Here is a 26,814-nt window from a genome sequence, read left to right as displayed (position 1 = left end):
TAGCTGCTTGTTTATTTACTTGTTTGGTTCTTCTTCTTCTTCTTCTTTGCTCGATCTCTAATTCTCTATCAATCTATTATCTATGCTACCGTATATCTTTGCAGCTTCTCACCCACCCGTGAGCTTAATTGGCCCAACGTCATGTGCTTTTCTATCTTTACCCTCTCTATGACCCATGCACCCCACACAAGAACCCACCATTTTAATTCTTTTGTTTCTAGATGATATACATCTCCATGTCGATCATGCATGTTATTACAAAGCAAGATAGAGATATGATCTTTTATGAAAATAGATGTTTAGGCTTGCCTTGTGACACGCCTCACATTCGTTCAAATATGTTGATGTTCCGCCCAATTTTGCATATATTCATCAAACAATAAGTTTGGAGTTTTACCAAAAGGTTTTGACATTAACACTGACCCTTAAACAGTTCCAGCATTAAGGTTAATGACATAGCCGCCTCCGATTAGCTTCATCGTGTTTTGACATAACTTCCTAAAATATGGAAAAGTAGAAACACCCGTTTAGGTTTCACAAAGTTGCACGTAACCATAATAACCTTATAATTAGCTTAATAGATGTGATTTTAAACCTCAACTTTTGTAGTCCTTAATTCCTTATCATCTGTCATGAAGATGATGTTTATCACTAACTCATTAACTTATCGGTACGTGGTACTTTGCCCTAATTCAGAAACCAGTACGTTACGTACTCAGCTTGATTATCTGCCACGAACTAAAGCTTCTGCATGCTGTTGCAAAGTCTTTAAATTACAGCAGTTGAAGAGTGAAATTAAAGAAAGAAGAAGTTGCTTTGATTCTTTTCTTTGAGAAAAATCAAACAAAAGAAACTACAGTTGGATCTTAAGAAGTATGAAGATGTTGATTGACATTTGACAGGAGGACTAGTCAATAGTCATAGATATTAATTGGCTTCCAGTCCCTCTCCATGTCTGCAGAACTGTTGGCAGTTTTACTCAAAACGAGTGAACTCTGGCTTTCAAACAACCTAGCACAGCCAACTTTGTCTTCGGGGGGATGAATCAGTGTGCTTGGCTCTCTCAGTCATATCTGAGCTCCAAATAAGCTTCAAGTTCAAACATCTGAACCCACCCTGAAACTGCACCATTCACTATCTCGATCTACTACTCTCCAGCTAATTAGTTATAGAATTGCAAACAAGGTTTAATAATTTGTCTTGTTTGATTTGTTCCCCTGAGCTGTTTGTAATGTACTCCACAAGAACTAGGAAGAGGATAATATGAAATTCACAAATGTGGGTGGCCCTAGAAAGTGCATGAACAATCTCTTTAACTCCTTTATCCATGCAAAAAGTTTGGCAATTGAAATCCACACTCTCCACTCTTTTTTTTTTAACAACTTAAATGTTGCAACTAGTTTTTCATGAGTCGAACTTACAACCTCTCATTTATGAAGAGGATACTATGCCACTAGCCAAACGGTACTTAGCCACTCTCCACTTCTTAATTTGTTGGTTTTCAAGGTGCAACGCGTACTTAATTTTGTTTTTTTTTTTCATGCGTAAAATTAGATAGAAAATTTCACCGGTAAAAATCTCTATTCCTAATTATCCACTTATTTATTAGTTTGTAAGGTGCAATGTTACGTAAATGTTTCTTCAAAAATAAAATAAGATAGAAGATTTTGCATTCAAAATCTCCAAAGCTCATTCTCCACTTATGTGTTGGTTTGTAAGGATGTGTTATATCTAAATGTTTCTTCACGCACAAAATAAGGTAGAAGGTCTCGCTTTCGTAATTCTCCACTTCTACTTTGGTTTGCAATTAAGGTGCAACGCTACGATATTTCTTCACACATTAAATAAGGTTGCGCATGGGAGAAGGTCCTAGCTATATTTAGTTATTTACATTTTCGGATCATACGTACCTTCCTTATCTTAAGTTTTTAGAGTCTAAAAGTTGCCTAACAAGGATAGCTTAATTCTTGAGGATTTAGATTAGTTGGCACTTGGCAGATCAGATATGAACAAATGGAAATTTTCAACTAGTCACTATCTAATCTCAACCATTTTTTTGTTTCCAAACCACCACCATACCTAACCCTCATTGAGCGATACTAAACATATGCATACAGATTGATTATCCATCTGTGATCGATATATATGTTAGAGAAAAACCTTGAGAACATTCATCTGGTAGGTGAGGAAATGCAGAATGCCAGAATGTTTCAACGATCGATGGGGAATGGGAATTTAAATTTGTTTTGCGCAAGATTCAAAAATGTCATGACCTCCATCCCTTTTGCTATATGCTTAGCCCATCTCCTGCTTTATTTTCACAAAGTCAGACTGCAAAGATACGCAAAACTTATCCCAAATCTCCTACTGCACAGAAACACCAGTACTAAGTAGTGGCGTAGTGCGGTACGGATTGTACATGCATGCTACAGATTATTATGGATAAACTTTCATAAGTGGGAGGTTTAAAAGTACTGTACAAAGGATTTGGTCAAGCCAAATATAAAAATCACCAACTTCATGTACGCAAACCTAAATCTGTATCTGTAAGTTTTCTCTGAGAAACTTGGAAACGTAACATGAATGGTGCAGATGCGGTTCTGTGCAGATTGAGATATATTAAATTGAGCAAGAAAATCATCGAGTAGTGCAAATAAGTGGGATCATACACTTTGTCCAAGAAAGCTTATCCCATACCTCGTTTCATATCTTATCTTTTCCATACTCCCAACCTGTGGGGTCTAAACTTCTTGAACTTCGAAATAATCACTCACTCATTATCATCATCATCATCAACTATTGACATCAAGCACCATCCTTTCTTTTGAAAAAGTGAGAGGAAATAAAGGCTGCTGCTAGTGTGACATGTTTATGGAGATACATGTTCGTACAATATCGTATGCATAAGAGTTGAAGGGTACTGCACGGTAATGGCTACAGCGCATAACATAGTTGTTGGGACCCGAGTTTCTCTGGTTCTCGGCTCTCTAAAATTGCACCGATATTTTTCTCTGTCTAGACCGAATTCACGTGTGAATTTTTATCTCAAAACGTGTTACAGTATCAACGTAACTTAAAAGATAATCAACTTAAGGTCGCTTATTCGGCTCAAGAGAGTTGTATTTGATCTGCATAATTCCTAAAACTATCATCTTGTATGCATCAATCTTGAAAAGGAACCATCTCAACTTCTCTCCATCCCTACAGAGGGGTGAAGCGTACAAGGAGGTAAAGTAAAAGCAGGCCCATAATTTTCGGCTCGCCCTTGAACATTGATAGAGTTCTCAACTTTTTATCCCAAAAATATTCCCTGTGCAACTTCAGGAGATTACTCACTTCACTTACTCAGTAATATGCAGTAACTTGTTCGATATGAGACGTTTTTACAAATTCTAACACTAAGTATTGACATAGGTCCATCTTTGGAAAGGAAATATCATCTCTCTTTGGCTTCTCTCTTAGCTGCCCTATTATGTCGACCATTTAATGCTCCAAACACTGCCTTCTCTTCCACACTATATATAGTCCTTTCACCATTGTACTTTGTACCAGCATCTCCATCTATTAATTCAAATTCTTTCTCCCCCTCTCTCTCTCTCTATACACAAACACGATGAAGGGGAAGTTTGCAAGGGTGTGCGCCAATAAGTTGAGGAAGATAGGTAATAAAGGGAGCACACCTTCTTCTTCCTCGTGCTGCGAGCAATGCTGTCAATGGGCTCTGTGGCCAAACTCCATGCATGAAGAAAACTCGATCCCAAAAGATGTCCCAAAGGGTCACTTGGTAGTTTATGTAGGTGACAACCACAAGAGGTTTGTAATCAAACTCACCTTGCTCAATCACCCACTCTTCAGGGCACTTCTGGATCAAGCTCGAGAAGAATACGATTTCAATGCTCACTCAAAACTCTACATACCCTGCGATGAGAACCTCTTCCTCGAAGTTGTTCGATGCGCTAAGCTCTCCAGATGAACAAGGAATTTCTGCGTATGAGAATTCAGTACTAAAGGAGAACACTAATGTTTGTATTTAATTGATTCATCATGAGGTCTGTGCTACAATAACAATGCAAGCATATTGCCTTATTTTGTTGTAACTATGTAGAGATGTAAAACATTAATATATTAATCTAGGGAACCTATGTAATTCAGTTCAAGAACAGTAAATTCTGTTCTGCTAATTACTTGTTCAGGGATTCTGTGTTTTTATCAGCTGAAAAAGACTACGGAACATAACTGGTCCAAACTACATTCATCAAAGCAAAACTTTGGATGCTCACTCACATTGGACCACAGCAGATCAGAACCCATCAAGTGAGACCATTGCCAGTTATAATTGGCCAAAAATCTCAATTTCATCATGGCAAGAGCAGTCAGAACAGATAGATTGGAGTGAGAGTACAAATGTGGCCAATGCCTCGTGCTTGGCCAGTTGTATGTATTTCACCAAAAACTTTAAGAAAAGAAAAATACAGTAACAAATGAAGAACTTATTAATGATCTGGTAATTTTCATTGAAACCATGTAAACTCAAGTTGTATATATGCCACAGATCCATAATTTTAAAGCTCACAAAACAATATAGATGGCAGAAGCAATAGTAGCAAATTAAAGCAATAAGGACTCGAAGGTATGAGAATTATGCCTTCTGAAGATTATCGTATCTTTAAGTTCTTATATATCACCAGCTTCCTACATCTCTTACGCTAGTGTTTCAGACTTTCAGATCTCCAACTTTACCATTCATTAAACTTTTTATTTAGCAGTACTTGTATTTCAAAACCTTCATTTTCATCTAAGTAACTGTCAAATGCCAAAAAAAAAAACAAAATAATAAAATGAAAGAAAAAAAAAAAAAAAACCCGTCATCTATCTATCAAATCACAAACTTAGTTGGTGCCTATGTAAAGAGCGGTAGTTTTATTGGTTTGTGGATATAAGTATGGGCAGCTTAACGAACTTCCCTGCACACAGAGTATGTTATCATCGGCAGTCTGGGATCTGCAGACCCTATGACCAGATAAGGCATGGCTTTGAATATCTAGATTTCAACCAAAAATTTAGAGGAAAAAACAGGATGAAACTATATCAATGGGAGGAGGTACTGGCATCAGTTATTTATGTCAATGTAAGCAATGGAACTATATCAGTGATAATTGACAGGGATAAGCAGATAGACAGGGACGGCTTTGGAGACTACAGCTCAAAGCAACTCTACTCCATAGTCCATATTCATAACCAACATAACTCTCTGACTTTCAATTGAACAGGATGCTGGAAAACAATTCCACATGACCAAAGCTACCATGTCCACAATGAACCAAATTTACGTTGTGAGACCAGACATGACATGCTATGGACCAAGAATAGATAGGATTGTACTGAAAGCTGGCTAAATGTTAGTCTCGTTCAGCAGACTACCAACTTGGCTTCTTCCAAAGAAATTCAATACTACTCATCCTTTGATGAAAAAATGGCAAAGACCACAAAAGCATATAGATTCAGCACCAAACTTTTTCTACAAAAACTGTTCACCACCATTTAGCACTAGACTCTCAGCTGTTTAACTTGATCATTTGCGGTTTTTGAGCAACTCTAACCACATTTGCATAGCCTTGCGTTTGCAAGAACAAAATGCCACACGACCTCACTGTGAAAAAAGTTTGGGGGTGATACAATGAATTTGTCACCAACTTCAAGGGTCCTGAATCCACAGTACCCATCAGAACAAAAGACAAGAAAAATTCATTTCTCATTTCCAAATAATGAATGTGGCCTAGCAATGTAATCCACAAAACTATTGAAGTTTTCAGAATATCATTCCAGAACATCCACAAAATCACAAATCCTCACAGACAAATGAGCACCGTGGCAACTCAAATATCCACTCATGCGTGATAGTCTTCTTCAGAATATCATTCCAGAACATCCACAAAATCACAAATCCTCACAGACAAATGAGCACTGTGGGAACTCAAATATCCACTCATTCGTGATAGTCTTCTTCAGAATATCATTCCAGAACATCCACAAAGTCACAAATCCTCACAGACAAATGAGCACTGTGGGAACTCAAATATCCACTCATGCGTGATAGTCTTCTTCAGAATATCATTCCAGAACATCCACAAAGTCACAAACCCTAACAGACAGAAAAGCACCACTGGAACTCAAATATCCACTCATGTGTGACAGTCTTCTAATGTGGCCACTCAAGTTTATTGCAGGAGAAATTCTCACTCCAAACAAATTTCACAAATGAAACCATGCATGTTAAAATGCTAATTAAGGTCAGCTGAGCACTCAATAAACTAACAATTGGCTCCTCCAAGATAAAATTAATCCATATTGCAATCTCCTGATACAGAACTTGTACAAGTTGCCTCACCAGTCACCACATATGCTGGGAAAACCATATCAGGAGTATATGACAAAAGCCTTTGGTACATTACTATGGTTGTTATAGCATAATAACCCTGCATTCTTATATCTGGCCAACATTGTCTAAAGAATGCACAGCTATATACTCTCCGAGTGGTTATCAATTTTATCATCTCATTTATTTTACTGTCAGATAAACATTAGTACATAGTACATACCTACTTTCCCTCATAAGGTAAACTCAGGTGCATCGAGAAATCCTCTAAAACATGCATAAACAATATAAAAGAGAAACCAATTAAAAACAGGTTCCTGTAAAACACAAATGATTGAAAAAATGAAGGTTTGATTACTACAATGATCTAAATTCTTACAATGACCACTCGGGTATGTTACATCATGACCATCACATGTAATGCAGGGAATTGAAACAATGAATGCAACATCATTTACACATGAAGGATCCTTGTGCAAGAAATACACAAGTAGTATATTGCCTCGTGGTAAAGTAGATACAACAACACTGTCTAGCAACCACACCAAACAATGGCAGTGCTGAACATCAGGAAATCCTAAACAGGAACACACAGAGCACTGAATAATTACCAGTAATGTCGTGTTTACAATTGAAGCCTGCCGGAGCAAGTGTCGGCCAATTAATGCCAGGTATCATCAAAGGCCCTCAATGAAGTGCTCCAATTCTATCCCCCTGTGAGCTAGCATCCCTACACCTCGCCCTTGCTGCAAAGTAAAATATCAACCAAGCCACCAAAAAGTAGACTTCCATGGTCGACTGAAAGACCTTGGCAAAGGATCTTCCAAAAACACGAGTGAGGCCCCATTTTACAGACGTCCCACAAAATATAAGCTCCAAGCACTTTATTTGCAGAGCTTGGCTGAACATGGATCCCACCAACTGCAACCCCTCCTTAACAATCTCCTTCCCACTCTTCCTAGAATCGACTATCGCAATCCAAGCATCCACGGCAAAGACAAACGCCACAATCGTATCCACAAATATCCACATCAACAGAAACCCGGAAATCTCCTTCTCGAAACCTCGAATCCAGGGAGGCATAACAGAGAAAGGCATCAACTTTAACCTAATGAAGAGCTTAAAAAAAGAGTACTGGTCCTCAATCTCACCGAAATACCACAATCCTAGAAGCTGAGTGAGCGCGTCTCTCACGGCCCACCTCATCAAAATGAAGCCAGACAATCTCTTGACTCCCAATCTAGACCCATCCCAAACTAAACCAATAAACGAATTAAACCTCCCAATCAGATCATTAACAACCGTGGTGAACACAATGCCGAGAACCCAAGAATACGTAACAAGAAACCCTAGAATGACCCAGCCATATGCAGCAGATAAGAAACTCACAAGGAAGAACAGGGCCGCCACGTCGCGTTGACCCAGCTCCAATCCCTTGATGAAGAATTGCAAATCCACAATCCGATCCATTTCTGAAGTTTCCGAATTGCCTTTCTCTTCTTCCTCTTCTTCTTCCTCCTCATTATCGCCGCCGTCTCTGTGTGTCGCTTTCTCATTGGAGATGGTGAATTGGTCGGCCTTGAAGGAGAGGCCGGAGCGGGCCATGTCGGAAACCCTAGTCCCATTAAACCCTAATTTGGAGGTGAAGTGAGAGAAGATGAAGATTGGGGCTTTGCGGGTGGAGCCGAAGAGGGCGCGGGAGTCGTCGTCGTCTTCGCCGGAGAAGAAGTCCTCGTCGAGGGTTCCGACGCGGGTGAGCTGGAGGAAGGGGCGGTGGCGGCGGCGGAGGGTGACCGGAGAGGGCTGGGGGATCGGGAGGAGGTGGGGTTGGCGGCGAGGTCGAGGCGGGAGAGGAGGGACTTGAGGGAAGGGTCGCGGTCGATGAAGGCGGTGAGGAGGTGGGTCCCGTTCTCGACGACGGTGCGGAAGGAGAAGATGAGGAGGGAGAGGAAGAGGAAGGTGAGGAGGTTGGAGAAGAAGGAGGCCGAGGCTTGCCGGAGGAGCTGCGGCGTGCTCCTGAGGTGGTGGAGCCGCGGGTGGTGCTGGTGCTGGTGGTGGTGGTGATCGCTCATGTCGCGTTTCGTACCGTCAGAAACGTTTGTTTCTTTTTTCTTTTTGGGTTTTTCTGGTTCGGGTTTTTTTTGTTTTGGGACTTTCGATGTGCGTACTGCGTGAGAGAGAGAGAGGCGAGTGTGTGTTTTGCAGTAGCGTGGGATGGTTTCGCGGATGGTGCTCTGGCGCGTGAGTATCACCCCGGGTAGTCGGATCGGGTCACATCTTTAATTCTTTAAAGAATTAGGCCCCATTTTAAGATAATTTAAACTATTAAAAAGCTGTTTATTTCGCTGTTGAGGTGTCGTTTTTAAAAAAACTGGTAAAATGCTGTTTTAATCCACTATAACTCGTTCAATATTTTGGTCACTTAATTTTCAAATATATCACTTTGGTCACTCAACTATTACTCTTTCAATCATTTTAGTTGGTCACTAAAGGGGTATTTTATCTTACTTTAATCACTTCTCCCAATTATTTCAATTCAGAATTCTCAATTTTTCATAATTGGTAGGATAAAAATATCATTAATATTATGGCAAATAATTTTTTTTTAGTGAAAAAAATTAATGAAGTGACTAAAGTGAATAACAGAATTAAAATTGAGTGACCAAAGTGTCAAATAGATAAAAGTTCAGTGACCATTTGTGATATTTTCTCTTATTAAATTTAGGCCAAATTTGGCACGGCATAATCTGCTTAAATAATAAGTTACGTAGCAAAAGCTATTTGGTGAAATTTAAAATAAAATAAAAACAGTATATTTTAAAAATTTTACTATCAAATTAATTACTGCTTATAAAAGTTGGTAATAAACGGTGGCTTTCATAAGCTAAAAGCTATGACTTTTTAATTAATCTCAGCTGTCCCAAAACGAGGCCTTGCTGAAACTTGGAGGAGTTGCGGTTGGGAATTGCTACCCAATAGTTACAGGCTTGGAGTGCCACCGATTTTTTTCTTGTAGCTTTCCCTCTTCGATGACTTCAGATCTTTCCCAAATTTTTGTAGGTAATGGTAACCTTGGTTTTTCGTTGTCCAAGATGTTAGGCTTTCTTACATCGGTGTGGATCTCTTGGGACGTGGCAACGAACGCACAAGAATGACAAGATCAGTGTGCACTGTACAAGCTGGCCTTTATCTGAGATTAAAATAACTAATCTAAATGCAATTGTGCAATCACAGCAAGAAGAATACAATTCTCACTCCACCCATACCAGCAATTCGATCTGATCTTATGATGTAACATACAGTATATTCTCAAGAGATTGACATGATTATTTGGATGACGAAAGATCTGAGGACCATTATAATTTATATGTAGGTATGTGCCAATTATATGACATTATAATATGGTAAATTTCTTACCTATGTGATATTTCCGAAGATAACAAAGACTTGTGTCACTGGTTCAAGTAACCCAGGTTTTCTTACGTCCCGAGTATTACTTTTATAAATATTAGTAGAGATCTCAAATTTAAATCTCCCTTCCTCAATTAAGAATGTGTAAAATCGAATAAGAAACTGTTTAGGCTCCGATAGGCTCAAAGAGGGTAACAGATCAGCTGACAAATGCTGCAAGGTGCATTTCATTTTTGTATATTGAACAAACAGAACAGCCACTGCCTGTCACTTTTGTTTAGAATTTGAAGAAAAGGACTGTATGTCAGTTCTATTTTGAATCTGGAATGAAAGATCCAACCAAATATGAATGATTGGAACCAAAACTACATTTGGTTTGATACCATTACCTACATCTGAGACCGGTCAATGGTTCTGCTGGCCAGACTACATTTGGTTTGATACAAAAACTACTTGAAAAGAGAGACAGAAAAATAGCAGTAGAGTTCTCAGCAATCAAAACTTCAAATATAGCATAGGTAGGAAGAACAAAAGGAATCATGGCTCAGTTAAAATCGGGCTTCTCTGGGTAGGTGCAGCCAGACCTTTGGATGATCACACTTGCAGCATAACAACCGGCTCTCACGCACTCTTCAGTGGGTTTCTCTTGAACTAACTGTGATAGAAAGCCACCAACAAACGCATCCCCTAGACCCGAAAAATAACATCAAGAAAATGAACAAACAATTTTGCTGTATTAACTCATTGTGATACATACATATATATCAGATATGTATCACTATCACTGCATATAAGAGATACCTGCTCCAATGGTATCAACAATCTTTTCTTTGGGCAACAATATCACTGGGAACTTCTTCACTTTCCCATCCTCAGCGACGACTACAGGATCTGCACCTTGAGTTATGACAGTAATCCTCTTGTGTGCTCCTGATGCTTTTGGCCACTGGGAGATCTTTAGAGCTATTTCTTCAACATCATCAGTCTGGTGAATCGAAGCAATCGATCAACGTACGTTAAAATATGAATGATATCGATAATACATTAATTGGTAACTTCTATCTAGTACTAGAGCATCCATTTACCTCCCAGCCGTGAACTTTTGAGAATGTTCTTGCTTCTGTCTCATTTCCAAAAACATAGTCCACATACCTACATTTCAAAACAGGCATCAGCGTGTGCAGATTACTTGATTACTATGTCAAAGAGGAAGGAAATATGCTTACGGCAAAGCTTTCTCCTGAGCATCCTTGAAAAACTCACAGATAAATGTAGCAGAAAGGTTCATGCCGAAAATCTGCAATTAAATGGAAGTGTCGAGACTATTAGGAACTGATTGAAACAAACTTTTAATGAGATGATGTCATTTCAAATACCTTGTTATTATTGGCTGCATGTTCAGCAACAAGCTGTATGGATTCTGGCGATACAGTTACGAAAAAACCAGCAATATACAAGTATTTGGCCTTCTCAACTGCGTGCCCAAACACGATTCGATCACAGAGATATCACTTCAGAGGAATGAATCACTAGAAATTGAAATCAAAACCTGAAACAAAAGGCTGAAAGGGTACCCACCTAATGCCCAATTTTCTGGTCTTTTCAAATGCTCAAATTTGTAGCAGCTGACAAATTGGCAACAAGTGACCTACATGTACACACAGCAAATTGGCAGTATAATCTGAAACTTTGTATGGTGAAACACTTCTATGAACACGTGGAGTACAACTAGCTAGCAAATTGAAGGGAATAATCTGAAAATTTTTAAACAAGCTTGAACTTAAGCTCACCTTTCATCACCCACAATACAAATAGCACAAGTTCCTGTTGGTGCAGACTCATCCTCATAAAAGTGAACCTGTTTTAGAAAAGGAACCAGCAGTAAGGGGAATAATATACATATCTGTGTGTGTGTGTTGAAGGTGCAAATTTGGAGGAAAACTAAGATTACTTGCTGCAATTTATAAGAGGACAAGAGTTCCAAAAGTTAAAGTCTTTGTTCGTTTACATAACTACACATAAGGAATAAGAGACCTACATTAACACGAGCTAGTTTTGAGTTCCTCTTCATTTCATCCCCATACTTGTCCTTCCCTATGCTACCCATATAACTTGTTGCACCGGGTACTTGAAGCATCCACTGCAAAAAGTAAAAGGAAATTAGTTTACGGTGATCATCACAATTAAAGAATCATATAAATGATCAGATTACTTGAGTATCTCAAGAAAAAAAATCATTAAGTACCTGGGCAACTCGAATGGACTTGTTAGTAGCACCTGCAACAATGAAAAGTTTCATTCTTTGTAGTCATCATATTTAGTAACTTAAGCTATCCACATTTTAAAAAAATTAGGAAACCACAGTAACAACATTGAAACCCAAAACCAAGTGTAATCCATGTTTTACCTCCAGCAATGTACTCCACGTTAGGGTTGGAAGAAAGTTCCTCATATCTGAGATATCGATGTATATGTGGTTCACATTTTATCCAGTAAAAAGCATATAAAAAAAATAAATGAATAAACTGCTTAGCAATCAGTCAAGTTTGTAACAGAAGTTTAATTTTCCACGTGGCATACCCAAAGTGGATAGTTTTTTTTAGACTAAATTGCTTACATGGGTAGGTGCTTGTCCTCTGCAAGAATCGCATTGTTGAGTTGGAGATCATATCTATTACACAAAAACAAACACTATCATTATGCCTCTGTTCAGTTTCATGACACCAAATTTCTGAGAATACCTATACATTTCTCTGCAGCTAAACCAGAAAACAAAGCGTAAGCAATATATCATACAGTTTGTGGGTTAAGAATCAGCTTCAGAGAGTTTAGTTTGAGCTAAAGGGAGTAGGGAAAATATATACAACTTACTTTTTCAAGAAGTCTTCATCGACAATGGCGGAGATGTCAAGAAGGGGGTTGCCCATCCCCAACAGGATTCCTTCGGAGGCCATTTGCAGAAGCTGAGGAGCGAGTAGATAGGGATTCGTAGAGTGATCGATTGACAGAGAGAGAGGATGGGTTTAAGCAAGAAGACAGTAGCAAGATTCAGATAAGATCTGCTGAAGCTATATGTCTCTGCTTTTATAGGTAGAGAATGTGGTTGAAGTGAACCATTGAAGCGTTTCTGCAGTAAAATCTGCAAGTATTTTTCATCTCTGTGAAAGAAACCACCGACGGACACCCTGCTTCCCTAGTTCCCTAGATAATACTGCAGATGTGGTCACTCATACCTACACTAATAATGAAACTAAAGTTGCATTGATAAGTACACCCCTAACTGAATAAGTAGGCTCACCCACTTAGATTTAACGAATTCTGATAATGTACTCAATGATCCATACGGTATATTTTTTAGACTAACTTGAGGCACATTTATTTACTGGGAATGAGAGGGGGATCATAATTCGCAGTGAAATTCAATTAGCTACAGAGGGAAGGATCATTCTCATAAAGGTCTTGATTAACTGCATTAAGTTCAAATTGGACTGCAAATGATCTTTCATCGCACGTTTTCTGAGAATAAACAGTTTTTTTGCAGGTACAATTTTCTGTTTTGAATGTCTCGGGCTTTTGTTGCTGGACTTGCGAAAGGTGATATAAACTGAATTAGAAACCATTGTTTAGGTTTTCATAGGAAATATTGGCTCGATGCAGCAAGCAGCAACCAAACAGATGATAACGACACAACACGAATGTAAAATGCTAAAGGTATATTTCACATTTTTGGCATGTCATCTTTTCGTAAACTGAGCAAACAAGAACAGCTACCGTATTTCACATCTGTTATGATTTTGAACAGAAAAAGTGTATTACAATTCTATAACAAAATTCAAATGACAGATGAGTGTTATACGACCAGATATATTTATGATTGGAACCAATTGAGTCAGAAAGAGATTTGTTCAATGCTTCTCCTGGTAAGATATCAAGCAAAACTGCATTTAATTTTCTACCAATAGAATACAGTACATATAATTTTATCCCATCTTCGAAGAAAGGGATGGAGGGATCAAATCCCACATTCTAATAACCGGGTTTAGTGGGCTATTCGTGCATGCATCCACTAAACGACCAATACTTGATAAGCAAATACGTAGAGAAAAATAGCAATAGACTTCTCAATAATCAAAATTTCAAATAAAGCATAGGAAGTAGAGAACAAAAGGAGTCATGGCTCAGTTAAAGTCAGGCTTCTCTGGGTAGGTGCAGCCAGACCTCTGGATGATCACATTTGCAGCATAACAACCAGCTTTCACGCAATCTTCAATGGGTTTCTCTTGAACTAACTGAGATAGAAAACCTCCAACAAATGCATCCCCTACACAGAATAACAAAAAAAATTAACAAGAAGTTTATTTTTGGAAGTGTTCGCTGTTTTAACAAATTCCAATAGCAAAGGGCATACCTGCTCCATTGGTATCAACAAGCTTTTCTTTTGGCAACAGTATCACCGGGAACTTCTTCACTTTCCCATCCTCAGCAACAACCACAGGATCTGCCCCCTGAGTAATAACAGTAATCCTCTTGCGTGCTCCTACTTTCGGCCACTCAGAGATCTTAAGAGCTATTTGCTCAACATCATCAGTCTGGTAATTCAAACAAGGTAGGTCAACAATATGAATGAAAGCCATCAATCCGGTAATATCAGGTACTCTAGTAATAGAGTGATCATTACCTCCCAGCCGTGAACTTTTGAGAAGGTTCTTGCTTCTGTCTCATTTCCAAAAACATAATCCATATACCTAATTTACAAAAAGCATGCACTACATCAGCATATTCATAATACTTGATTTATTCCAAAAGAAAAGGAGAAATACAAAATGCTTACGGCAAAGCTTTCTCCTGGACATCCTTGAAAAACTCACAGATAAAGGGGGCAGAAAGGTTCATGCTGAAAACCTGCAGATAAATGCAATTGTCAAAACTGTTTCTTGCAGAGGAATTAACAGCAGCCAATAAGATGGAATTTTGAAGGTATGACATGTCAAATACCTTGTTATTTGCAGCTGCATGTTCAGCAACCAGCTGAATGGATTCTGGAGATACAGTTAAGAAAAAACCAGCAATATAGAAGTACTTGGCCTTCTCAACTGCTCAAACAGGATTGACAAAGAAAACAGTTCAGTAAAATGCATTATTAAAGAAATGAAATTAGAAAGCTAAAACACTTGGCTGAACGGGTACCCACCCAATGCCCAGTTTTCTGGTCTTTTCAAATGCTCAACTTTGTAGCAGTTAGCAGCTGCCAAATTGGCAATAAGTGACCTACATTTACATACCCACAACCGGTTGTCAGTTCACCGCGCTGAAAGTTCTGAGGTTATCTTTTATGGTTGTATGAAGAATAGAGTACAACTAGTAATTTGGCAGGAAAAATTTGAAATTTTTTAAACAAGCTTGAACTGAAGCTCACCTTTCACCACCCACTACGCAAACACCACAAGTACCTGTTGGTGCAGACTCATCCTCGTAATAGTGGACCTGTTTTAGAAAGGAATTAGTAGTGAGGGGAGATATAAGTTGGAGCAAATCTGGAGGAAAACTAAAATTACTTGTTGCTAGTTATAAAACCACATGAGTTCCAAAAGTTCCTGTCTTTGTTCGTATACATATTTACACATTATATAAAGGTAACGAAGAATAAACTCACATTAACACCAGCAAGCCTTGAATTCTTCTTCATCTCTTCCCCATACTTATCCTTTCCTATGCTGCCCATATAACTTGTTGCACTGGGTACTTGAAGCATCCACTGCAGAAAGTAAAGAGAAATTAGTTGAATCATAACAATTACAGAAGTTTATAAATGATCGGATTACTTAAGAATCACAAAAAAACAATCTATTAAGTACCTGGGCAACTCGAATGGAGTTTTGAGTAGCACCTGCAATAATGAAAAGGTTCATTCTTAGTCATGATAAATAGTAACTTAAGCTATCCAAAATAACTACATTGAAATACAAAAACCAATTGTAATCCATGCTTTACCTCCAGCAATGTACTCCACGTTCGGGTTAGAAGCAAGTTCCTCATACCTGAGATATACATCCATGTTTGGTTAAGATTTCATCCCATATCATCAACAAAAGAAAATGCTCCACGATCAGACAATTAAGGTTTCATACAAAAGAGTGGTGTATTAAAGCTTCTAACATATATAGTTGTAGATAATAGACTATATGTGTTTTCACTTTTAAGACCTGTTATATGAACTGAGACGGGCATGACCATATATATGCACCCTGTTTTGAGTTATATCTCTCCGATAAAGTAGGTACTGAAGCTATCTTTAACTCCTTAGTAGCATAGTTTATTTTCATATTTGTACCTCAAACTAGCAACAGTACACATTAAAATCCCAACGAGTCATGTCAATGTAGTGAAATCAAAACACAATCTGTCACACTCTCTCATTGAAATCGGCAAATTAAGCGAAACACAACGAACCACAATTTTCCAACTAGATTCATATCAATGCTACAAGATACCACATTACATACACAAAGCAAAGTTCCTTACATGGGAAGGTGCTTGTCCTCTGCGAGAATCGCATTGTTGAGCTGGAGATCATATCTGTTTACACAAAATCAAAAACACTCGTTAGGCCGCAAATCACAGTCCCATGACACTGAGCTACACAGCTAAATCAGAAAACGAAAGGCTGAGCAATAGAGCAAACAGGTGGGGTGGTGAGATTAAGCTTTGTAGATCTGAGTTTGAGATAAAGAAAGTAGGGGAGAATATAAATGAGTTACTTGTTCAAGAAGTCTTGGTCGACGACGGCGGAGATGTCGAGGAGTGGGTTGCCCATCCCCAGCAGAATTCCTTCAGACGCCATTTGCACAAGCTGAGAGCTGAGTAGAGAGGAAGATAGGGGTTTAAGAGGGAGGAAGACAATAGCGAGATTCAGATCAGATCTGCTGAAGCGAAATGGGGTGTGGTTTTATAGGTATAGTAGTGGCTCTCTCGCTATTTCACCAAACCCACTGGGGCACTTGGGAATTGGAAAAGCCTCTACCCACTTTTTGGGTTTTTTCAATTTTCTTGGGGTCATTTTGTTTTGTTTTTTTTTTTTTAAAAAAATTCTTATTGTTTTTCTTTGAAAGAATAAAAATAATATCTGCCAGATTTTTGAGTTTTCCACCGACATATTTGACCCAAAAAACAAAAAGCCTCTCCCTAGATAATGATATCGCAGACGATTATTACAGTCTCATTAATACAAGAACAATTCTCAAGTTCTTCTCAAAAAAAAAAAAAAAGAACAATTCTCAAGTGTTTTAACAGATCTAATTACAAGGGGCATAAGATATTGGTTATTTTAAATAATCAACTCCGACAACATAGAAATTACAAGTTTAACATTCAAAGCACTAACAGGGGGATCAAAGAATATGAACAGTTTTAAGCGTCATGTCCAAAATTATTTGGACTGCAGCATTGTCCATACAACTTTAACAGACTGAAGCCTTCAGGCAAAATAACACAGGAAACAACGACTCCCGTGAACACAATATCATATGCTTATTGTCAAATACAATGCATGGAAAGTCATGTATATTCAAGGTAGCAGTGTCAACACTTTTGTCCCTCAAAGAACCAAACACGTCCATGGCTAGATGAATCTCTTTATAGTCATCAATTTGATGTGAACTTATTCCCCATCAAAACAACAGAAATATGAGAAAATTTTGAAGCGTGGCTCCACAAGGAGTCACAACAAATAATAGGTTAACTACAATGCAAAAACCAAAATCCTAGCAATATCCTTTCAGAGATGATCACAAATCGCTTGTGTAAAGTCAGTAGTTGTTGATTTGCCACCAAGGTCAGCAGTACGGTACTTGCCCTCTGCAATTGTCTTCAGGATCGCATCCTGGATCCGATCAGCTTTATCATGGAGCTCCAAATGGCGAAGCATGGTAACAGCACTCAAAAGCAGAGCAGTTGGATTTGCCAAATTCTGTAAACATTCAACCACAATAAAGATGACTTGGGAGCAAACATATTATTACATACAAAAGCTATTTTGTAAACAAAGGAGAGCGTTAAAAAGCATTAACAAAATGAACAAATATATACCTAGTCTGATAAGGCTTTCATTATCTAGTTGCAAACATAATAATATGTACTCAATGTCTGATAAGGCTTTAATTATCTAGTTGCTAGCTACAGCACTACAAACAGGTTAACTCCAAAAGAACAGTACCATGAGGACCAAATTTCAGAGCTTACTTCCAAGCCACCCACAGGTTAGAAGGGTCAAACACCACTAGAGGACTCAAAAAGATCACAGGCTTTCAGAACGTTGTCAAGTAGAAAACAATTTTGCAACCAAGGATAGCCACATTTCTATAATAATCTCCACAAAAAAAAATCCTCCATTCATTAGCCACGTTAACTTTTAATTTAGCGTACTAGGCTGCTTCATTCTGGTTCACCAGAATGACCTTAAACATATGAATGTGATTAACATATGTTAGACCTCTTGAGGACAAAACATCAAACTTTACCAAATACTACTAACAATGGGATCCATGACTGTGCTCAGTAGTAGGAGATTGAACTTCACAAGGTTCAAGAATGTTCACCTTTCCAGCAATATCAGGTGCCGATCCATGTACAGCTTCAGCAAGGGCAATACCTCCCTCACCAATATTGCAGCTGCAAGGGAAAGGCAACAATGTAAGAGAATCCATATATTTAGATGGGAATGAATCCATATACTCACACACATTATATATGTGTGTGTGTGTGTGTGTGTGTGTGTGTGTGTCATACCTTGGTGTTAAGCCCAAACCCCCTATCAACCCAGCGCAAAGGTCACTAATAATATCACCATAGAGGTTAGGCATCACTAGCACATCAAAAAGTGCTGGATTCTTCACAAGCTGCATAAGGTAAAACAATTAATTAGTGCGGCCTCAGTTTTATCTAAACCCAAAAAAAAAATCCCATAATACACACATAAAGTAAAGTTGCTAACAAGGTGCAAGACATGACATAATTAGTCCCTAGATTCATAATTCTGTAGCTTTTATTTTAATTCAATTTACCCTCACCTGACTTCTTCTTTTTTTGTAGTGTTTGATTCTTTTGTTACCCTCAAATTTCACGTTCACATAAGCAGTTCTATTCATATTCCCAACAGGTTATAAAGAAATTTATTCATACCATCATACAGCAATTATCAATGACAACTTCCTCATACTTTATATCAGGGTACTTCTCTGCAACTTCGCGGCAACACTGAAAGCAAAGACCAAACCAGTTTTAACATGAGGATACTTGGGAAAACAATAAGTAAAAATAATTTTTCATATACATTAACAATTGGTGAACCTTGAGAAAAAGACCGTCGGTTTTCTGCATTATATTTGCTTTGTGTATTGCAGACACTCTTTCTCTTCCATGGGCCTTGGCATAATGAAAAGCATACTCGGCCACCCTCAAGCTAGCTTGACGGGTAATGATCTTGAGGCTTTCAACAACACCTCTCACCACCTACCATTAAAACAAGGAATTCAATCAAACAAATTTAAACAGAATATCAACAGTCATCTGCTTGTTCTTTAACAACTTACTTGATGTTCAAGTCCACTGTATTCCCCCTCGGTATTCTCACGGATAGTGATAAGATCCACATCATCATATCGAGTCTTATAGCCAGGAAGGCTGTAACAAGGTCTGACATTTGCATACAAATTCAGTTCTTTCCTCAGTGTAAGATTCAATGAACGATGACCCTTCCCAATTGGTGTGGCCATCGGCCCTTTCAAGCCCACCTTATTCCTTCGTACCGACTCTAAACTTTCCCATGTCAGAAAACTCTGAGTCCTGGGATCTATTTGCTCCCCAACATAGTGCTCTTCCCATTCAATTGGGACTTCAGCTTCTCTGAATATCTGCATCAAAACAATTGCAAACTCCATCAGCACTTGAAACCACAACAAAGTAATCCATATTCCGTGAATACTAACATCCCACATCCATTCGTTACTTCAATTATGACATTGCATTACGCATCCGAGCACCTAATGTTTACCATCTAGTTTATTAACAATGCTAAATTGCACGGTCATGATTTAGCAACTTCTCATCCACGTTCAAGAAAATAAAATTTCAGAGAAACAAACAGCGCCTTGCACTGTTTCACAAGGAATCAAATCATCCAATTGTGAACAGTAAAACACTAAACAACAGAAATACCCGATCAGGGAATAGATTATCCTAATAAGAACCTAATATCCAATAAAGAATCTAAATTCAAAACCCTAAATTCAAGTTCATGAGTGCGCGAGTGAGTGTATAACACTAACTTTACACAGATGCGTACACAAACATATAATCATACACAACTCCGATGCAAAATAAACCAGGCGCAAATGGAAATTGGAGAGCAGAAAGTGAATAAGGATCGAAGAGGGGACCTGTTTGACGGACTCGGCGATCTCGGGGCCGATACCGTCGCCGGGGAAGAGGGTGGCAGTGATCGGAGTGGAAGTAGATGAGAAAACCCTAGCTGCCGGAGACGACGATGAGAGCAAGGTCGGGGAAGGATTCACGGCGCCGGAGAGAAAGTGGGTGGAGCGGCTTCCGATTACGCGCCTCAATAGCTGGGAAGCCATGACTGCTTTGTTTGGCGATCGAAAAGAATAAGTCGTAACCTTCGATTTATAAGACAAGCTAGTGGGATGCTTTGACCCGACAAAAAAAATTGGAGATTAATAATAAATACTAATGACATGGAATATTGGCAACTTTTATTTTTATTTTTTATTTTCTTTTAGAAACCATAATCGACCGAACAAAATGCACTGTTATAAGAATTACAAAGATCATGATAAAATGAGTTCCGAATTATAGAGGTCATATAACAAAATGAGTAGAGAAGATCTACCGTCTAGAAGATCTTAGTGTGGGTGATATTACTAACATTGGTATAAAAGACATTAAGATCCGATATGCACACTCGGTGACAGCAAGCTCATTCTTCTCTCTGGTTCTTCTCATCACAAGAATTGAGATGATTGTCATGATGCTGCAAAAGGCTAAATTTTGAGTCTTCATAACTCTTTACTGGGTCGTCCAGTTTGAGTGCATGATATACAGTTTTGAAACTTGCAACGAATAAAACTAGGAAGAATGACAAGCTCGTTGGCTCTTAACTTCTTGACAACCAATATGTCCGTAAATTGGTTTTTCATCTTCTGTGTATTGAGTGAAACTTAAATATATAGAAAGAGGCAATAAGGTCAAGAGCATTAAGCTAGTATATTTCATGCCCAAAGGACATCGGACTTAGAAGGAATGGATTATGGAAGTTCTTGCCAATGAGGGTTGGCTGGGATGGCACAACACTTGCTTGAGTGGAACACTCACCCAAGTTTAAATCCTAACATCCACAAGTCTCTCATCGGTAGGTTGTTGAGTATTGGAGTCTTATGGGATCCATGTGACGCTAGTGAAAGTCTCAGTTTACAGAGAGTCTGGGTCATCACGAGGCCTGACTATCAAATGTCTGCGAGCTTTCAAGGTGGAAAACATTGGGCCAGCGAAATCTGAATGCTCTCATGTGGTAATCAATGCTGAACCCATATGTTAGTTAGGTTTCTAAGGGCCACAAATGGTTCATAATATTTCTAGACTAGTGGGCTGGCTCCCCCTTCCAAATACCTGTGTTAAAAAAAAAAAAAAGTTCTTACCATATTAAGCGTGCAGAGGGGCAAACAAAATGTTGAATTTTGGGTCTTCATAACTTTTTATTGAGGCATTCTTTTTTAGCCTTTGATATACCGTATCAAACTTACGACGAGAGAGCTAGGGAGAGACAAGCTAGTTTCCACTAATCTTGAATTTTGGCTCTCAACATCTTGAAGACCAATTGTTTTGTAAACTTTTCTTCTAGATTCTCTAAATTGAGTAAAACCTAAAAAATTGAAATTGGCTAATAAAAAGTAAACACATGCATAACGATTCTTCATCATGTCAAGAGCTTAAGGACGATACATTCCGTGTCCAAAAAGAACACCAGGAAGGAAAGTTACGGACGATAAAATTTTTATCATATTTACAAGCGCAGAGAGAGATGTCAAAATGCCAAATTTTGCTCAAACTCCCGGTTCAACTTATAATATAATGTCTCCACTTCTAGTGGCTGCATGCTTTTACAACGAAGTAAATAATTTTGATCAACTCCGTTTACTCAAATTCCATAAAAGAAGTCCATTGGTTCTTAGTTACTTATTCCACTGGAAATCCCAGTTTTATAAATTTTACTTCATGTTCTTGTCAGGCACGGACATAGGGGTGGGCTGAGGTGTGCTGCAGCACACCCCAGTATTTTGAGGAAAAAAAAATGATTATACCCCAACATATCTTCCCTTAAAAAAAAAAGAAAAAAAAAAAGAGTCAAACACATATATGTATCTGACCATATTTCTTGAATGTCTCTTGCCTCGAAAACGGGTGTTGGCACCAGTATAATTAATGTATGCAAATCTCTCATTTTCTTCTCTTTTCTCCCCTTTTCTGTCCTCTCCTCCTCACCTCTGCCCACTGCTCAGTTCTACGTTTCTCAACTTCTCAAGCTCAGACAGTAAGACTCTCCTCTCTCTAGTCTCTACCAAGTCACTCTATCTCCTCTCCTCAACAATCTGCTCTCATCTCTCGACCTTGTTCAGGTATTACACTTTAACTTCTCTTTTATAATGAATTTTTTTTTACGAAATTAGAATGTAATTTAGGTTAGAATTTGGGTATTTCTAGATTTCTTGATGTAATTAATCAAATCTATTGATTCCTAGAAAAAGATATTGAATTTCTATTATTAATACCCAAATGCCCAATTGCCCATGATAGTGGCAATTTCTTTATTGTGTTTAGAGGTGGCAAACGGGCCACTAAGCACGAGCACAGCACGGGCCTGGCAGGCTTGAAAGCGGCCCGGCATGACCCAAGCCAGTTAGTGGCCCTGCAGGACCCGAGCACGTTAGAATAACGAGTCGGGCTGGGCCTAAGAATATTGGCCCATTGGCTCGGCCCGGCCCGAGCACGACATATGGTGGGCCGGCCCGTTACAAACACAAAATTTCATTTTGTTTTTAAAAATATTAAAATACTACAATGATGAGATTTGAATATGAGACATTTTTATTTAAAATCTCATGACAATTCCACCAATGCTTTCTTTTATATTGTCAAAATAATGAAACAAAACATTATATCCTTGTTTTGACATAAGTATTTTTTCTAAATATTAAATTTATGTTTATTAATAGGGTCTTTTCCCGTATACCCGAAAAGCCTTGGTATTTTCCCAACTGCCCAACACTTTGGTATTACACTATTGTTGAAAAACAAAGACTATCAGGGATGGTTTTTCTAGACAAATGCCATTTGTATCCTATGTTGACCTTGAATTCTTCTACAATTCTACTCAACAAAAGGAACAGAAATTAAAACATTAAAAACAAAAACAAGACTAGCCTTCAACATGCCACATTTCGCCTAACGACTCACTGTCTAAGCGGCTACTCACAGGGTGGAATCACTGCTGTTTGTCCTAATTTTTTCTGTTTTTAAAACTAATTCTTTCAGATGAACAGTAAAGCTTTAGAACCTTTGATTTCCATCGGATGCATGCATTGAATAGTTAAACCATGACTGACTATGATGCTTATGAAATGTAAAGATAATGACATTTATGCTTATAGAAATTATGCTGACGATAAAGTTAAAGAAGTGGGTGAACATCCATCTGAATTTATTTATTCAAATATCCATACAACTTTGAACAGTCAGAGCCTCATTCTTAGGTAAACAGCAAAAACTGTTTAGCTATCCATAAGAATGAGACCAGTTACTTACTTGTAATGGAAGCTCACTACTTCACACCTAGACAGGAAGGGAAGCACACTGCTATTCTACTATTTTATTATCAGAGGATTTTTCTGATCTAAACTTTCAATGCATTCTAAGAGAAGCTAAAGCTCCTTATATAGAGAGCGGAACTCAAACTAGAATTCAAAACATAAAATGTACAGAACAACTCCGTGACTTCTGCTTTTCTGAGTGCTCCTGCTGGTGGAGGTCGGCCAGGGAAAAGCAAAAGGTGAGAAGTGAAATGTTTTTCACTTATTCTTTTCTTTTTTGAAAAGGAAAAAGCAAAAGTAGCTTTAGAAAAGTCTACAGTTGCTATTTTGGTGCTGATTCTTCACCTGTAGCTTCACATGTTCTCGTCCGTTTCAGAATGGTGGCCAAAGACAAAGGAGTTGTTGTCGATCTGCCTGGGCCATGCGAGTTGTTGTTGCATTATCCTCGACGTCTGTATCAACATACATTTTGTAGTGGTTGTCATTTTCAAGCTTTTCCACCCAGTGCATGCATGCCATTGTCGAGTCTATCTCTTTTCTGGTTAGAGATAGGAATAGGTCACTGCTGACTACGTCAGGATGATCGTAAGCAGTGATGATTGTCTTTTCTCCTGCTGCCAGGAAGGTATTGTTGACATCTTCAGAGATGATCTTTTTGATGTAGTCAAGAGCCATGGCCTTCATCCAAGGGATGCTAGAATTTGGTTGGCCATTGTATGCTACACAGGCTGGTTCAAGATATCTTCTTTGAATAATTCTCACATAATGATATGGAGGAATATATTCAACTTCACCGTTCGTCTTCTGAATCCATTCTGGAGGAGTGGATCTGAACTTCAGACGAAGCATACAGTCTTTTCTTCTGATATTCTTGACTGTGTTGACAATAATAGGCGGCAAGGCTCTTAGATAATCATTAGTTTTAGTCCGCAGATTATGGACAAAACCATTTTCAACAAGCCAAAGCTTGTGTTCTTGAGGATGTTCACTCTTAACATTTACCAGGTATCTTCCAACATATGGTCCTGAGACAATGAAGAGGGTTGGAGGAACTAGGTTTTCAGGATTGTGCCTTCCTATCAGATTATGGAATTCATACCAGTCTGATTCATTGAGTGCCATGATAGGGACCCTAGCACTTTCTGGACTTTCAAGGAAGGATAGTTTTTCTTTCCGTACAGCACTCTGCTGTGTATGAAGCTCTTCACCTTGTGGTTTACCATTTTCGTAGAGTTCTTCAGCTAATGCGAAAAGTGCTGGGAACATCAAACCACTGCTTATTTCTTGAAAGGCAAATAAGAGATTATCCAGGATTGCCTTTTGGTGATAAGCTAGTCTCCTGCCAGTTCTGAACACAAGAGTATCAAAAGTTCTTAATTCATAATTAAAAACATTTATAACTCCACTTGGAGTTGGTCTGCTTTTTGGCAAAGCAGCAGCCATCAACTGTCTTAAGGTGCCTTTACCGTCTGCCTTTTGAGACGGGCTAGCCAATCATTTACCCTGGGATTGATCAGTTGTGGCCAAGCCTTTTGAGCTCAGCAGAAACCTTTTAAGGATTTTCTCCTTGGTTTCTTTTGGATCCTCTTCAGGTTCCTGTTCATTCCTAGTCCTTCTGCTTCTGGGATTACGACCTTCGTCGTCTTCTCTTTGGCTGAACATTGCCAGTTCTCTGGTCAATGCGTCTGGAAGATAGTTCTTGTTTCATGCAATTAATTCAACAGTATAATCATATTGGTTAAGAAATAATTGCCAGTTCGCTAATCTTCCTCTATCAGCAGCTTTGTCAAGTTTAAAATTTTTAAAATTCTTTACTCTAGCACAATCGGTGCGGACAGTAAAGGTTTTTCCAAGATAAGCTGGAGAATTTAAAATCGTTTTCTTGACAGCTAACATTTCTTTTTCCCCTGTGGGATAATTCAGTTCTGCAGGGCTGAACTTGCCACTACAAAATTTGCAGATCTTTTCAATGTTAGTTCCAGGCGCTCTCGCCAGAACAACACCGGACCAGTAATTATCGCTCGCATCTGTCTGGAGGATAATTTCATCATTCTCTTCTGGTTGATGGAGAGGAGGGAGGTTTTTGCAGAGATTTTTTATCTGCTTCACGATCTTTTCATCATCTTCTGTGAAGTTCCATTTTCTTTTGGAACTTGTCTTAGGAGATAACATTGCTGTTAACCCTGAGATTCTAGGGATGAAATCTCTCCCATAATTTATGACACCAAGGAATCTCTCTAGACTCTTAGCATCAGGAATTCTGTCTGGGAACTTCCAGATCTTTTCAAGGATGTGAGGTTGGAGCTTTATGACTCCATTCTTGATGTTTATCCCTAGGAAATCAACTTCATCAAGAATAAAGAAGATTTTCTTCTCACTTAGGATAATTCCATGCTGAACTATCAGCTTTACTACCTCATGGAGGTGTTTCATGTGTTATTCTCTATTTTTGGAGAAGACCAGGATGTCATCTATGTAGACGACGCAGAACTTCGCTACATGCTTGAAGATGTTGTCCATCTTTCTTTGGAAGATTGAGGGAGCTTGCTTTAGACCAAAAGTCATTAACAGCCACTCGTAATGACCTTGTGGTGTTCCAAATGCAGTGAGAGGGATACTCTCAGGATGCATCTTGACCTGCCAGAAACCCGACTTTGCATCGAATTTCGAAAAGACTTTGGCTCCTCTGAGCTGGTTGATCAGTACTCTGACTTGAGCGATCTGATATCCGTCTTTGACAGTCTTCTTATTGACATCTCTGTAGTCAATAACCATTCTAGCTTTGCCTCATAGATTTTCTGCATGATTTCTCACATAGAATGCTGGAGCATGATGAGGGCTAGTGGAAGGTTGGATTAATCTCTTTTTCAGGAGTTCTTCAATATCACTTCTGAATTCTTTTTGATCTTCCTCTTTGTACTGAGGAATGGCTTTGACATGGCAGATAGCGTTCATGTCATGCAATCTCAATTCACAGACCACTGGGTCTTTTTCCCAAAACTTCTGCGGGTTTGTATCCACATTTTGCTCTAGCAGTTTCTTGATTTTTTCAAGACTGGGAATTTGCTGCGACTCAAGCTTGTTCTGAAAGTGCTTGAGGTTGTGCTCATGGATGAAACTAGCTTCTTCATCTTCACTAGTTCCTTCTTT

The 26,814-nt window shown here is 38.6% G+C and overlaps 4 protein-coding genes and 1 pseudogene across 4 annotated transcripts; 1 reads left to right on the top strand and 4 right to left on the bottom strand.

Annotated features, from left to right (window-relative positions):
• Positions 1-3,565: 3,565 nt before the first annotated feature.
• Positions 3,566-4,209, top strand: LOC112192736 (auxin-induced protein 15A). Its single transcript, XM_024332596.2, has one exon. It carries the CDS (start codon positions 3,614-3,616, stop codon positions 3,971-3,973), a length of 360 nt encoding a protein of 119 aa, XP_024188364.1. The 5' UTR covers positions 3,566-3,613; the 3' UTR covers positions 3,974-4,209.
• A 2,481-nt stretch (positions 4,210-6,690) lies between these two features.
• On the bottom strand, positions 6,691-8,582 carry LOC112192735. Its single transcript, XM_024332595.2, is given in 2 exon segments — positions 6,691-8,161; positions 8,164-8,582. Coding segments are annotated over 2 exon segments (1,383 nt in total). The 5' UTR covers positions 8,449-8,582; the 3' UTR covers positions 6,691-7,063.
• Positions 8,583-10,070: 1,488 nt separating this feature from the next.
• On the bottom strand, positions 10,071-13,312 carry LOC112191820 (annotated as a pseudogene).
• A 375-nt stretch (positions 13,313-13,687) lies between these two features.
• On the bottom strand, positions 13,688-16,718 carry LOC112191819 (adenosine kinase 2). Its single transcript, XM_024331243.2, has 12 exons — positions 16,546-16,718; positions 16,310-16,363; positions 15,779-15,825; positions 15,643-15,674; positions 15,441-15,542; positions 15,204-15,271; positions 14,979-15,055; positions 14,783-14,880; positions 14,619-14,689; positions 14,466-14,532; positions 14,196-14,376; positions 13,688-14,108 (listed from the first exon to the last, which is right to left on the bottom strand). The coding sequence occupies exons 1-12, from the start codon at positions 16,626-16,628 to the stop codon at positions 13,966-13,968; spliced, it is 1,023 nt and encodes a 340-aa protein (XP_024187011.1). The 5' UTR covers positions 16,629-16,718; the 3' UTR covers positions 13,688-13,965.
• Positions 16,719-17,190: 472 nt separating this feature from the next.
• On the bottom strand, positions 17,191-20,460 carry LOC112191818 (isocitrate dehydrogenase [NAD] catalytic subunit 5, mitochondrial). The gene is made up of 7 exons (XM_024331242.2): positions 20,221-20,460; positions 19,375-19,695; positions 19,133-19,294; positions 18,965-19,039; positions 18,572-18,681; positions 18,382-18,454; positions 17,191-17,753 (listed from the first exon to the last, which is right to left on the bottom strand). Exons 1-7 carry the CDS (start codon positions 20,416-20,418, stop codon positions 17,562-17,564), a joined length of 1,131 nt encoding a protein of 376 aa, XP_024187010.1. The 5' UTR covers positions 20,419-20,460; the 3' UTR covers positions 17,191-17,561.
• Between the last annotated feature and the right edge of the window lie 6,354 nt (positions 20,461-26,814).

The sequence above is a fragment of the Rosa chinensis genome, chromosome 3, assembly GCF_002994745.2.
Source record: "Rosa chinensis cultivar Old Blush chromosome 3, RchiOBHm-V2, whole genome shotgun sequence".
NCBI classification, from domain to species: domain Eukaryota; kingdom Viridiplantae; phylum Streptophyta; class Magnoliopsida; order Rosales; family Rosaceae; genus Rosa; species Rosa chinensis.
This window is presented reverse-complemented; position numbering and strand designations above follow the sequence as displayed.

Excerpts from the sequence above, each read along its gene's own strand:
- LOC112192736 (XM_024332596.2), top strand. The coding sequence starts at position 3,614 with ATGAAGGGGAAGTTTGCAAGGGTGTGCGCCAATAAGTTGAGGAAGATA.
- LOC112191819 (XM_024331243.2), bottom strand. The coding sequence starts at position 16,628 with ATGGCGTCTGAAGGAATTCTGCTGGGGATGGGCAACCCACTCCTCGAC. Across the intron at positions 15,272-15,440 it reads CAAGGCTTGCTGGTGTTAAT|GTCCACTATTACGAGGATGA; the intron begins GTGAGTTTATTC and ends TTTCTAAAACAG. Across the intron at positions 14,533-14,618 it reads GTCCAGGAGAAAGCTTTGCC|GTATATGGATTATGTTTTTG; the intron begins GTAAGCATTTTG and ends TTTGTAAATTAG.
- LOC112191818 (XM_024331242.2), bottom strand. The coding sequence starts at position 20,418 with ATGGCTTCCCAGCTATTGAGGCGCGTAATCGGAAGCCGCTCCACCCAC. Across the intron at positions 19,295-19,374 it reads ACAGTGGACTTGAACATCAA|GTGGTGAGAGGTGTTGTTGA; the intron begins GTAAGTTGTTAA and ends TTTTAATGGTAG. Across the intron at positions 17,754-18,381 it reads CACCTGATATTGCTGGAAAG|AATTTGGCAAATCCAACTGC; the intron begins GTGAACATTCTT and ends GAATGTTTACAG.